This window comes from Aethina tumida, chromosome 1 (assembly GCF_024364675.1).
Source record: "Aethina tumida isolate Nest 87 chromosome 1, icAetTumi1.1, whole genome shotgun sequence".
NCBI classification, from domain to species: Eukaryota; Metazoa; Arthropoda; class Insecta; order Coleoptera; family Nitidulidae; genus Aethina; species Aethina tumida.
The window spans coordinates 71956511-71968565 of NC_065435.1; the positions used below are offsets into that span (position 1 = coordinate 71956511).

General features: G+C 33.3%; 5 protein-coding genes across 5 annotated transcripts; 2 read left to right on the forward strand and 3 right to left on the reverse strand.

Annotated features, from left to right (window-relative positions):
* Positions 1–16: 16 nt before the first annotated feature.
* LOC109609261 (U3 small nucleolar RNA-associated protein 14 homolog A) lies at positions 17–2729 on the reverse strand. The gene is made up of 2 exons (XM_049961327.1): positions 1809–2729; positions 17–1668 (listed from the first exon to the last, which is right to left on the reverse strand). The coding sequence occupies exons 1-2, from the start codon at positions 2682–2684 to the stop codon at positions 235–237; spliced, it is 2310 nt and encodes a 769-aa protein (XP_049817284.1). The 5' UTR covers positions 2685–2729; the 3' UTR covers positions 17–234.
* A 1584-nt stretch (positions 2730–4313) lies between these two features.
* LOC109609260 (60S ribosomal protein L19) lies at positions 4314–5021 on the forward strand. Its single transcript, XM_020025899.2, has one exon. It carries the CDS (start codon positions 4326–4328, stop codon positions 4893–4895), a length of 570 nt encoding a protein of 189 aa, XP_019881458.1. The 5' UTR covers positions 4314–4325; the 3' UTR covers positions 4896–5021.
* A 595-nt stretch (positions 5022–5616) lies between these two features.
* On the forward strand, positions 5617–6045 carry LOC109609289 (insulin-like growth factor 2 mRNA-binding protein 3-A). Its single transcript, XM_020025931.2, has one exon. It carries the CDS (start codon positions 5668–5670, stop codon positions 5989–5991), a length of 324 nt encoding a protein of 107 aa, XP_019881490.1. The 5' UTR covers positions 5617–5667; the 3' UTR covers positions 5992–6045.
* Positions 6046–6096: 51 nt separating this feature from the next.
* On the reverse strand, positions 6097–9281 carry LOC109609303 (glyceraldehyde-3-phosphate dehydrogenase 2). The gene is made up of 3 exons (XM_020025951.2): positions 9130–9281; positions 7211–7644; positions 6097–6860 (listed from the first exon to the last, which is right to left on the reverse strand). The coding sequence occupies exons 2-3, from the start codon at positions 7634–7636 to the stop codon at positions 6288–6290; spliced, it is 999 nt and encodes a 332-aa protein (XP_019881510.1). The 5' UTR covers positions 7637–7644; positions 9130–9281; the 3' UTR covers positions 6097–6287.
* A 959-nt stretch (positions 9282–10240) lies between these two features.
* Positions 10241–12009, reverse strand: LOC109609287 (stimulator of interferon genes protein homolog). Its single transcript, XM_020025928.2, has 5 exons — positions 11671–12009; positions 11228–11437; positions 11002–11167; positions 10845–10952; positions 10241–10416 (listed from the first exon to the last, which is right to left on the reverse strand). Exons 1-5 carry the CDS (start codon positions 11995–11997, stop codon positions 10328–10330), a joined length of 900 nt encoding a protein of 299 aa, XP_019881487.2. The 5' UTR covers positions 11998–12009; the 3' UTR covers positions 10241–10327.
* Between the last annotated feature and the right edge of the window lie 46 nt (positions 12010–12055).

The following is a 12055-nucleotide window of genomic DNA, read 5'->3' on the forward strand; positions in this document are numbered from 1 at the left end:
TTTATAAATATTTTTGATCAGTACAATCATTTTTTGTTCATTTTAAATAAATTTCTACAAAAAAAATGATTTAAATAACGTTTAGAAACATTTGTGTAGCTCTATACGAGATTTTCAACATATCAATAATTTTAATAAGCTATTTTTTATTAACCAGGATGATTTATTTTTAAAGTATTTTATTTTACAACAGAAATGCATCAAATGAAACAAAAAAAGTAAAAAAACCTATAACTATGATTTCTTAACACCAACTAAAGAAGCTCTAGTGACAGGCTCAATAATAACACCCATTTTTGTTTTAACAGCTGGCTCAGTCAACCTCCTAAACGCAGTCTCAGGCATAAAACTATTGCCAATTGATGCTCTGATGCTCGCCTGGAAATCCTTGACCGTCTTAAATGGAAAAGGAACTTCTGAAACCATGTGCTCCCTAATTTTGTCCGCTGCGTTTTCGTTGATTATCAACGAACCTTTATTGTCATCTCTTCTTGGAATTTTCTCCGGCATTTTAATAATAAATCGCTTTTTCTTCCTTTTGTTGGGTACAATACCAGTGCCACCCCAATTGCCCCAACCAGGCAAATTTAAATCAATATCTTTAGGTTTGTCTTTGTCTATTTCGTCCGCCTTTTCTTTATTAAAGTCCGCGACAATATCATCGTCTTCGAACGCTTCCATGATTATTTCCCGCTGACTGTCATTTTCTTCAGGATCTTCATCCGCAGTCAAAATATCCGGTATTGCTGTGTTTAATTCAGTTTTTTTAACGTTCATAAACTTGTTGGGATCTATATTTTCTGATTTGTCTTCGTTCTCTGCTTCATTCAAAATTGCTTTTAAAGCATTCAATTCATTAGTGTTACTTTCATCTCCTTCATTCAATGGTTCATCTATAATTGGCTTTTTAGTTTTAGATTTCATAGACAAATCTATCTTTTTCTTAGGTTCCTTACTCTTTTTAGGTGTCTTCTTTTTTTCTACACCATTTATTTTGTTAATGTTTTTAAGTTTCTGCTTCATTTTTGATTTGAGTTTGTTTTCTAGTTGATCAAAAGCATCCTCCAAATCTAGACCATTAGTTGTTGTGTTTACTTGTTCAACTTCCCATTCTGATGTACTTTGCGAATCATTTAAACTCTTGTTGATTTTGGGTGGCTTTATGACTTTTAGTTCTGATTTACTTTTTGAGTCACTTGATTTTTTTAACTTTTTTGACTTTGTTTTATCAGATTTATTAGTCTTTGGAATAATATCTTTTTTCACCTCTTGTTGTTTTTTAGATTGTTTTAATTGTTCTTTAAAATTTTCAATGACCTCATCTTGCATATCATCTTCATTAAAATCTTGTTTTACATCATCATCATCACTTGAATGTTCTTCTGTATTTGCCTCATCCGTTTTCTTCATATTCTGTTCTTCTGTATTTGTCTCATCCGTTTTTTTCATATTCTGTTCATTCCAAAATTTCCTGTATCCACTAACAAAATCCAAAACTTCAGATGCAGGTTTCATTCCATTCACCCAAGGATTGTCACCGTTTTTGTCAATAACTGGCGTATTTTCTTCTGATTCTATTCCTTCATCTTCATCTGAATCATTTCCTTTTTTGAGTTTTTGTGTCAGGTCTCTGCTAATTGACAACTGTTGAGCCAAAACTTTTCTACTCTGAAACAATTATGTTTAATTCAATCATATTTATTATTTTGTTCTGTCAATTTAACACTAATCCACTATAATTCAGATTTCTGCTGACTACATAAACCTAATATTATATTACAAGTTTTTGAAAATTTATATGTACTTACTTCTTTATCATATTTCGCTCTGATTTGTTTGTTCTTAGCCCATTGGCCAGTGCCTTTGTGCCTTAAACTAAACCTTTCTTCAGCTCTAGCTCTTTCAATATCCTCTAATTTTTTCAAAGCTTCCTCAGGATTAGTTTTCTGCAGTTGTTCAAACTCCTTCAGTTGTTCCTTAATCCTCTCTCTTCTTTGTATCCTATGAAACTTCTTACTCTTGATCTTATTTTGCCTTCTGGCCTTGGCTTCCTTGTAGCTTTGATGAGCTCTCAATTTTGCTGCCTCTTTTCTAGTCTCCATCAATTCTTCCATGGTCAAAGGAAATTCTTCTTCCTTAGTTTTAATATGGAACTCCTCAACTTTCTCTAAAGCCTCATTTTTTTTCTGTAATTCAGATTTAACTCTCCATTTATCTGGGACAATTGAATCTTTTTCAATTTTCAAACTGTCAGTTTCTAACAATGGAAAAGAAAGGTGTGGAGCTGCTCGATTGGACATAACATACCCCTCCCATCTGTCAAATTCCAACCTGTTCTTTTCGTATGCTACAGATCTACGAATTTTTTCAGCCAATGGTTTCTCTAAAGGTTTTGGCAATGTGCTATTCTTTTTACTCGCTTTCGCAACTTTCTTGTCGATTACCTCATGTTTCTTACGATCTTTCAGCACCTTTGTTAGTTCGCTCAAATTTATCGCACCTTTATTGCCCGTTACAGATTTCACCAGGTCGAATTCCGAAATGTGTAGTGTCGGTTCTGTTCTCGTTGGCTTTTTCAAATTCTGCACCTTGTTCAAATTAAGCACATCTTCAATGATTTTCTGGTGCTTCCGTTCATCAATTTCTTCATCGGAATATTCGAAACTATCACTGTCAGAGGCCATTTTAATTAAACGTGAAAACAGCCAGACACATAAACAAAGCACATGTGAAAGCTAGGTTAGATGTACGCACACAACCGAACCACGGCTAATTTCATGTTCTTTAATTGGATGATTTGAACTACACGCCACTATCGATAGATACAAACTACCAGAGTAGGTAGTAGATCATATTAATTTTCAAAACCGTTGGATAGTTTCCCGCCTTTAATCTATTTTTTGCTTTCCTTACCCTATACCTTAAGTATATAGTCTTTGTCCTTACCTTAGCATAGGGTTATCATGGGTGTTCTGTAGGTTACCATCTAGTCGGTGGTTCCATTAACAAAAGCAGATGCCGAACAACTTCTAACATATGACGATTTTTTACAGTTATTAACAAATTCGTCGTCAAATTTGTTGATTCAATTCAAGTGTCGCGTCTAGCATTTGCAAAATTCCACTTGTCATAGAGTCAGGAAAAATGGAACACTGTCTCTGTGACAAGATTAAATTTAATTTCTCTGGATCAGATGGTAGAACATTAATGAGATGGCCAGTGGGGCAAAGATACAATTTTAAATACTAAATTCCCACGGTTAAACATGGTGGCGGAAGCATTATGATTTGAGGATGCTTTTCTTGATCCAAAGTGGGATCCTTAATTCAATTGGAGGGTACAATATAGGAACACAGTGGAAAACACCATGTTTCCATTTGTCGAGGAAGAGATGTTACTTCGATCAAGACTACAATCCCAAACACACGTCTAAAATTATTAGAGTGGTTTCTAATGAAAAAATTTAACAGTTCTTGAATGGCCGCCTCTGCCCTATTGAGCACCTTTGAGAAGCATTAGTCAGTCGCCACAACATAATGAAATATTGTTATATAAAGTTATTGTTATTTTTTATGAATATTAATAAAATATTCCAAACTTTTTTCCAGAACAAATTGATTTTTTATTTAAACAATAAAAAGCTGTGAATATAATGATCATTCTGATTAATGGAACAATCTTTCAGCAAATTACTTTTGTTTAGATTTGGTACAAATTAAGAAAAACATTAAGAAACGTTTGTAACAAATAACCATATTTTTTTCCGCCACTGTATATATATATATATATATATATATATATATATATATGTTCATATTTGAGTACATATTTCTGAGCATTCATTTCAATCCATCGGAAATAATATTAGAAAATATTTTAGTATAAAAAGATAACAAACTAAGTATTACTTAATATTAAAAAAAGGAAGGCTTCAAAATTGCAATTTTCACTCTTCAATTTTGTTATGCATTAATTTTTAAATAACATATTAGTAGGGTAAAGTAGGAGTAAAACTAAATTTTTCATAGTATATATAGAGTCAGTACAATCCACAGATCAAAATCATAACGGATATGCAACCCACATTACAATTTAAGTGAACAAAAATATAGGTGAAAAATGTTTTAAAAAATAAATTGCAGCGCAAATCGTAACAGACATCTAATTTTTTCGGAAACTTTTAATTTCTATCCTAAACGGGGAATCTGACATTTCTGCTGAATCTATGTGAAAATAAAATACATACATCAAAGTAATCCATGAAAAAGTTTACTTGGATACGGTAACAAGAGTTTGTTAGTCAGTATCCAAGTTAGTTTTTGAACATGAGCAACTTACGTCTGCAAAAAAGACTTGCCGCATCGATCAAGAAATGCGGTAAGCGCAAAATATGGATGGATCCAAACGAATCGATGGATATAGCCAACGCGAATTCCAGACAATCGATTCGCCGTCTGCTAAAGGACGGTATTATTCTAAAGAAGCCGACGAGCATGCATTCGAAGTACAGGACCCGCAGTTATCAGGACGCCAGACTGAAGGGCCGCCACACCGGTTTGGGTAGGCGAAAGGGTACCGAAAACGCACGTAACAAAAACAAAAATCTTTGGAAGCATCGCATCAGAGTTTTGCGCCGCCTGCTCAAGAAATACAGGGACCTGAAGAAAATCGACAAACATTTGTACCATAAGCTGTATTTAAAAGTCAAGGGTAATTGTTTCAAGAACCGACGCGTTTTGATGGAGTACATCATCAAGAGGAAGGCGGAGATTGCCAGAGCGAGAATGTTGCAGGACGAGGCGGATGCTCATAGGGCCCGGTACCGCGCAGCTAAGAAGCGTAGACTGGAGAGAATCGCTGCGAAGAAAGCTGAACTTCTTCAGTCTGGAATTTAATTGCCAATTTAATTTCATAATTTTGTGAACAGCGGTGTGCTGGTTAAAACTAATTTGTATTATTCTGCATTTTTTGTAACACGAATGAAAATTTGTACTAATTTAATAAAATTACTTGTGTTGTAACAACTCTTTTATTGAATAAAGTTAATAATTGATTCTTAAAATATTTTAAGAAATTACTTCAATGTTTCAAAATAATTATGGAGTAAACATAATCATAATTAAAATATACAAAAATATTTATTTTATCCCCAATCGTAAAAGAATAATTTAAATATATACATATATGTATATATCTATACATATAAATAAAATTGGAGTGTCTGTTTGTATATATATAATCTTGAATTGTATTGACATATGAAAAATATTGACATGAACTTGTAATTTTTTGACATATTTTTATCTTAGTAATTTTGCTTTATAGTCTCACCATGAATATGAATATGAATATTAAGTGTATGAATTCCTTCCAAAGAAAACTAATGCGTTAATTTTAATCCATAAGTGTCCAACTGCCAAAGAAGCTCGAAAAAAAAAATAAAAGTGGTTATCACCATGTCAACTGTTGTTAAATAGATTCTTTTGTTATTCCTAATAAAAAATGAATTCACATACAAATAATATTTTCATCACAATACCTTTGTTTGTTTATTCATATGTTTAGTGAATGCAGTTGCTCCGAACGACAGGTATATTTACAAGCCAACGCATAAACTTTAATTCAAGTTGAACTTTCAGATTAGAAGTTTGGCTCTCAATTCCGAAAATGAACAACAAAAGTGTCCCGATTTCAATGAAAAAGCTCTATATAGGTAATTTGCCATCAGATGTGGACGACGTGCAGATTAAACAGCTATTCGTCGAACAAAGTTTGTCTTGTACCAACGTTATGGTGAAACGCGGAGGCTACGCTTTTGTGGATTGTCCCGATCAGTCGGCAGCAGATAGGGCCATTGACAAATTGAACGGATTTTATCTGAATGGATCAATCTTGGCAGTGGAGCCCTCAGTTGCATCAAGTAAGAAAAGGGCCAACTCCCAGTTCAACGAAGCAACTAATCCGCACTTCACAAAGAGAGGTTCGCGCTAATTATTATATTAGTTGTATGATTGTATAATGTAAACAATATATCATTTGTTGTAACTAGTTGTTTTTTGTTTAATCTATAATTTTGGTATGGAAACAATGAGACAATTTTTAGAGTTTTAAACATTTATTTTAAATAAATGAAGATAAATAAAAATTACAATAGTACGTTCACAAAACAATATGTGGTGTGGTGCAAAGCCACAAACTACGGACTACAAGTCTGCATATTATTCAACGAAACAAGACCACCCACTGTTAATATTTGTGTGTGTTTCTGTTAAATCCTAACCAGCAATCTAATCCTTGGTTTGGATGTACTTGATCAAGTCGACGACTCTGTGGGAGTAGCCGTACTCGTTGTCGTACCACGAGATGAGCTTGACGAATTGGTTGTTCAAAGAGATACCGGCAGCGGCATCGAATACTGATGAGTGAGTGTCGCTCTGGAAATCGGTGGAGACGACCTGGTCTTCAGTGTAGCCCAAGATTCCCTTCAATGGACCTTCGGCGGCCTCCTTAACCTTCTGCTTGATCTCGTCGTAGGTAGCGGGCTTGCCGAGACGGCAAGTCAAATCGACGACGGACACATCAGGGGTTGGGACACGGAAAGCCATACCGGTAAGTTTGCCGTTCAAGGCTGGGATAACCTTGCCGACGGCTTTGGCAGCTCCGGTGGAAGCGGGAATGATGTTCTGGGCGGCGCCACGGCCATCACGCCATAACTTGCCAGAGGGACCGTCGACAGTTTTCTGGGTGGCGGTGGTAGCGTGTACGGTGGTCATCAAACCTTCCACGATCTCGAAGTTGTCGTGGATTACTTTGGCCAATGGGGCCAAGCAGTTGGTGGTGCAGGAGGCGTTGGAGATTACCTAAAATTTAAAGAAATATTTTTATTAAAGATTTTATTTTAAAATAGATTTAAATGCATTAGGCAGTTACATAATCTCCTATTTTAAGAAATTGCCAGAGCCAAAATCTAAAGATAAACCAGGTTGCTGTTTACAAAAATTCGTTATATCAATTACTTCACATAGATATGTGTAACAGGTCTTACAACAACAGCGTCGTTGAACCCAATTTTAATACCAGGATGTTGATAATTCCAAAACAACAAACAGGTCGCTTGACCTCAGATAATACCATTAGTAATTTGGTTCAATGTGCAATTGACGACATAATTCCGTATGTAACAAAAATACTATATTGAATTTGTGTTTACCTTGTCAGATGGGTTGTATTTGTCCAAGTTGACACCGCAGACGTACATTGGGGCATCGGCAGATGGTGCAGAGATGATGACTTTCTTAGCACCACCCTTCAAGTGGGCGGAGGCCTTCTCGATGGTGGTGAACACACCGGTGGATTCAACGATGTATTCGGCACCGGCTTTGCCCCATGGAATGTTGGCTGGGTCTCTCTCTTGGAAGACCTGGATAGCCTTGCCGTTGACGATGAGGCTGGTACCGTCGGTGGTGACTTCGCCCTTGAAACGTCCGTGGGTGGAGTCGTATTTGAAGAGGTAGACCATGTAGTCGACGGAGATGAAGGGGTCGTTGACGGCGACCACTTCAGCACCTTTGTCGACGGCGGCGCGGAGCACCAGACGACCAATACGGCCGAATCCGTTGATACCGATTTTAGACATGTTTGTTTCTGTAATTCATAAAAAATATTATTTAAAATTGCAGTATAGTATATCTATAAAATATGTTTTTTTGCTTTGAATATTGAAATTTAAAAATTTATATACCATAAATAATTTTACCTACTCGAATTAGACATCATAATAAGAAACTTTCATTTATATTTAATGTCTGTGGGTTTTAAATGACACTTCGACATATTACTTAAATTTAAGCGAACCCCAAAAACAAATAACCATTAATTGACTAGTAACTATAAGTGGAAATGGATGATACATTGACAAATTGTAACTTGCTCCGCGCATCTGCGGCATGTCTGTGCTCGACTTTCAATACAGACCTTTTTGCCTATTAATATCACTTAGACTCACACTAACATATTTATTTAATGTGGTTAATTGTCAATAATTAATGTTACTATAAAAGTGAATTATCATTTTGAAGTGTATTCAAATTTTTAGTGGAATAACGGATTTCTTATTCAATGCATTTCAAATTTTATTTACACTAATACAGTCTTCACATTGACTATGGGTAAAGTCATTGTGTGTCAAATGGAAACTTGAAAACTTATAAATAAATATACTATCACAAAATTAAGAAATAAAATTAAATCTAATTATAATATAATTTGTTGCAACTATATTGTTTATTGAAACTGTCTTGTAATTGTCTATTGTAAACTTAGAACTTGATGAACATTCAGTAGAATGTCATACTGCAAGAAGGTCAAATTAAGGTCGAACGACATCGAAGATGTGGAACAACACCCCATAACAAACCTAAAAATTATCCCTAAATTTATGTACAAAATTATTCGAGATCTTTATTTGCAACTGTATTTTTATATAGATTTTTATTTTAGATGTAAAACAACATCAGAAATATAGATTTTTTCTAACATGATCTATGAAATTTATAAAAAAACAATTATATGGCATTTTTATGTGTATTAATAAGAAAAAATAATCTTAAAATCTGACTGGATTGTCTAAATTTTATAGTAAAATTGTTATATGAGAGGATATGTTTTTAACCATTCTAATATTATTTCTGGAAAAAAATTAAATATAGGAACTAGAAGTGGTAAAAACTATTATTAGAACCTTTATATTTCTTTAGAATTGTTTAATTGGGGCTCACTCAATGCGGGAGATAATACTAGAGCGAAGGTTAAACTAAGGTCAAATGATTAACCGGCATTTTAAGCCGGAATTCACGTTAAGAACAAATAATTGCTATTAAACAAAATTTACTTCTTCCGAATATGTGAGAATGAACAACCGATTGATAAAAACTATCGCGAATAATCGCGAATAGGGTCCTGCTATGTGGCAGCAGGAACAAAATGCCTTGTTGCTATGCGAGTCTCGCATAATGCCGGCGATTCGCTCTGGAAAAATTAAATCGCCGACTTTTCACAATAAACAATCGACAAAAAGAAACGCCGGAAGGAAAATTCCTGGCAAAGAAATCGGAAATATAGGATACTTACAGTTAGAGAGTTGACGGCACACCTGAACTTATCACACACTAGGCGGAAAGTGTCGTTTGAAGGGCACCACGACGTATAAAAAGCTAACGAAAGGGTCATGTGACCGAGCGGCGCGCTCATCCTCCGGGCCTGCGCGACGCGTGATTCTTGTGGCAAACTCCCACGGAGGTACATTTGAATGTCAAAAAGTCACAGGATCAATAGATGGTACGTTCGATTTCCGGATCCCGAGGACTCTCTTAAGAAGGTCGATTCTTTTGGCAGGTTTTCGAGGTATTAGAATTCACACTGGACGTCCGGAAGATTCTGGATTATGATCGTTTATTGGTGCGTGATTCAACGCACGCCTTTTAAAATTGCATCAAATGTTGTAACATTAATGCGAACGATGAATAACATTAATTTTTTTCGTAGCTACGGGCCATTCGTCTAGATAAAGGTATATTTCTCTTTTTCAGTTTATATTTTGCTTAAACTAGCTTCCAGAAATTAAATAAAAATATAGAAATTTGGTAATAAATTTTGTTTTACTTTAGCATTTTTATCATTCATTCTTATTCCTAGTACAGCTTGAACATTTTTAATGGAATAAACTACGGATTATAAATATGAAACATGGAATTTATTGAACTGGAATTATTTGTTGATGTAAAAATATACCACAATAATTGAAGTAAAATCATAAATAGAAAAAATACAACTATTTTGTTATTTTGCCTAATGATTATAAAATAATTATGAATTTCATGTTTAGTTCGTTTTCCATATTTTTAATGTAAAGATTTGTTCCATTAAAAATATATAATTAAAGGACCATCAAGTCAAAGGGTTTAAGAATATTTTTGGTAGCTTTGAGATAAATGACATTAAGGTTATTTTTCAATTTCCAGAATTAAAACTGTGTTAATTTAATATAAATTCGATAATCTGCAACATAAGTATAAAAATATGCCTCCGTAGATAGGAAATTTTTGTCATTACAGTTTTTCCCCTAGTTATGAACATAGAGCGATTAGAAATACGTAGTGTTTGTACATTATGAATGCAATTTGTTTTGTGGTCTAGTTTGACTTAAAATTTCTCCCGACAAGTATCGTTTATAAAGGTAAGCTTCATAATTAATTTATTTATTTGTCATATTAAAATACATTCCATATATCATAAAAATTTAATTAACCTATTAAATATTACAAATATGTTATTCAATATCTTCGGTTTCTTTTATTAGTTTTATTCTTTCCAGTAATATTTTTGCCAGATCAATATTTTTTCGACCATTGTCTTTATCTAAAATCACAAATATATTATTAATTAATAATTAAAAGCTCAAAATAGAAGTGGATCAAGCTATTTATTATGGAAATTCCTCGTAACTTTTTTTATTTATAACTAGCCTTTAATGAACTTAAAAATTTTTTTTAAAAAATGTGAAAAAATAATTTAAATTGAATTGAATTTATTTCTTCTCATCAACTATGAAATAAATAATTAATATTTTCATATGTTTTTGACACATTCTATGATTTATCAATCAATAGAAATAAACCCATTAGAAGAAAGTGATTTTTAAAGAGCCGAGGCCACAGGGAGAGTATTATGAAATTTTTTGAACAATAATCCACAACAACATAATATTGTTGGAAACTTGAGCAAAGAGCGGCAATATTAACTTGATCAACATCTGCTTCGGAGTTCTTGTAAATTGCCGCACTAACCAGCATAATAAATAAGTTCGACATCTCTGATCTCATTTTCTATCAGGATTTCCGATAGTTTGATGTAAAATTCTTCTGCAATATCACCCTTAAAACAGTCGAAATTTGCTAAAAATAAGTAATTATTGTACTTAAACTATAAATAACTCATTCTTACTTTGATATTTGCCACATATTTGAGTTGCTTCTTTGTACGTCTTTATTGGTGTCGCATATTCAGCAACTACATAATTGTATTTTTCGTTTTGTTTTATTTTGTAAACGGGATTTCGGTAAACTCTGTTCTTTACTGCAGCACGAGTCAGTTCTAAATCATCTAATGACTAAAATTTTTAACAAGACTATTAAAATGATAGTGATATCATGCATTTTTTAAAAATTACCTTGGCACATTCTATGTTGTTACTACTCAATTCCAAACTATCAGCACAATCGAGTGATTTGGGTATTAAAATAAACATTTTCTTCAATACGAAACTGATATTTTCTCGTCCTTCATATTTCTCCATAAAAACTTTTAAATTATTTTGGGCCAAAATTATTTTCAAATATCCATGGTAATAGATATGTGCCATTATAATTGCGAATGATTCCTTAAATTTAAACAGTTAATTATTCTTATCGAACTGTTTATAATTTAATATTTTATAAAACATAATATAAATATATTTTTCTTAATTTATTATTTGTTGTATAAATTCTTATTATTAATTTTTGACATAACTTAAGTACAACGCTGACAATGACTCATAAAATGTCTATGCGATGTTAAAGTACGCATGATTAAATATGACAGCCATTATTCTATTCTTAGTAACAAACTTACGCCTTGATTTTTAACATCGGCAATTTTTCGTTCTTGTAACAACTGTATTGTTTTTAAATCCTCGACTCTTTCCTTTAGAAGTTCGATTTCTCTTTTCAAGTGCTCGTTCTCTTTGTTAAGACTATCAAAATCAACGCAATTCCCAACCGATTTCAGAGCTTCTATACATTCCCGACATCTCCAATTCTTCTTTTCGATGTAGATTAATTTGGGAATAGAATCCAAACATTTGAAATGCACATGATTCTTGCAAATCGACGATTTGCATTTTACATAAGGTCTGCTGATGTCTTTGAAACAAATTTTGCACTTTTGTTTATCGCACATATTTCACAACATATAAACATTTATTAACCTAAAAAACCGATGTGCGAGTTATCTTCTT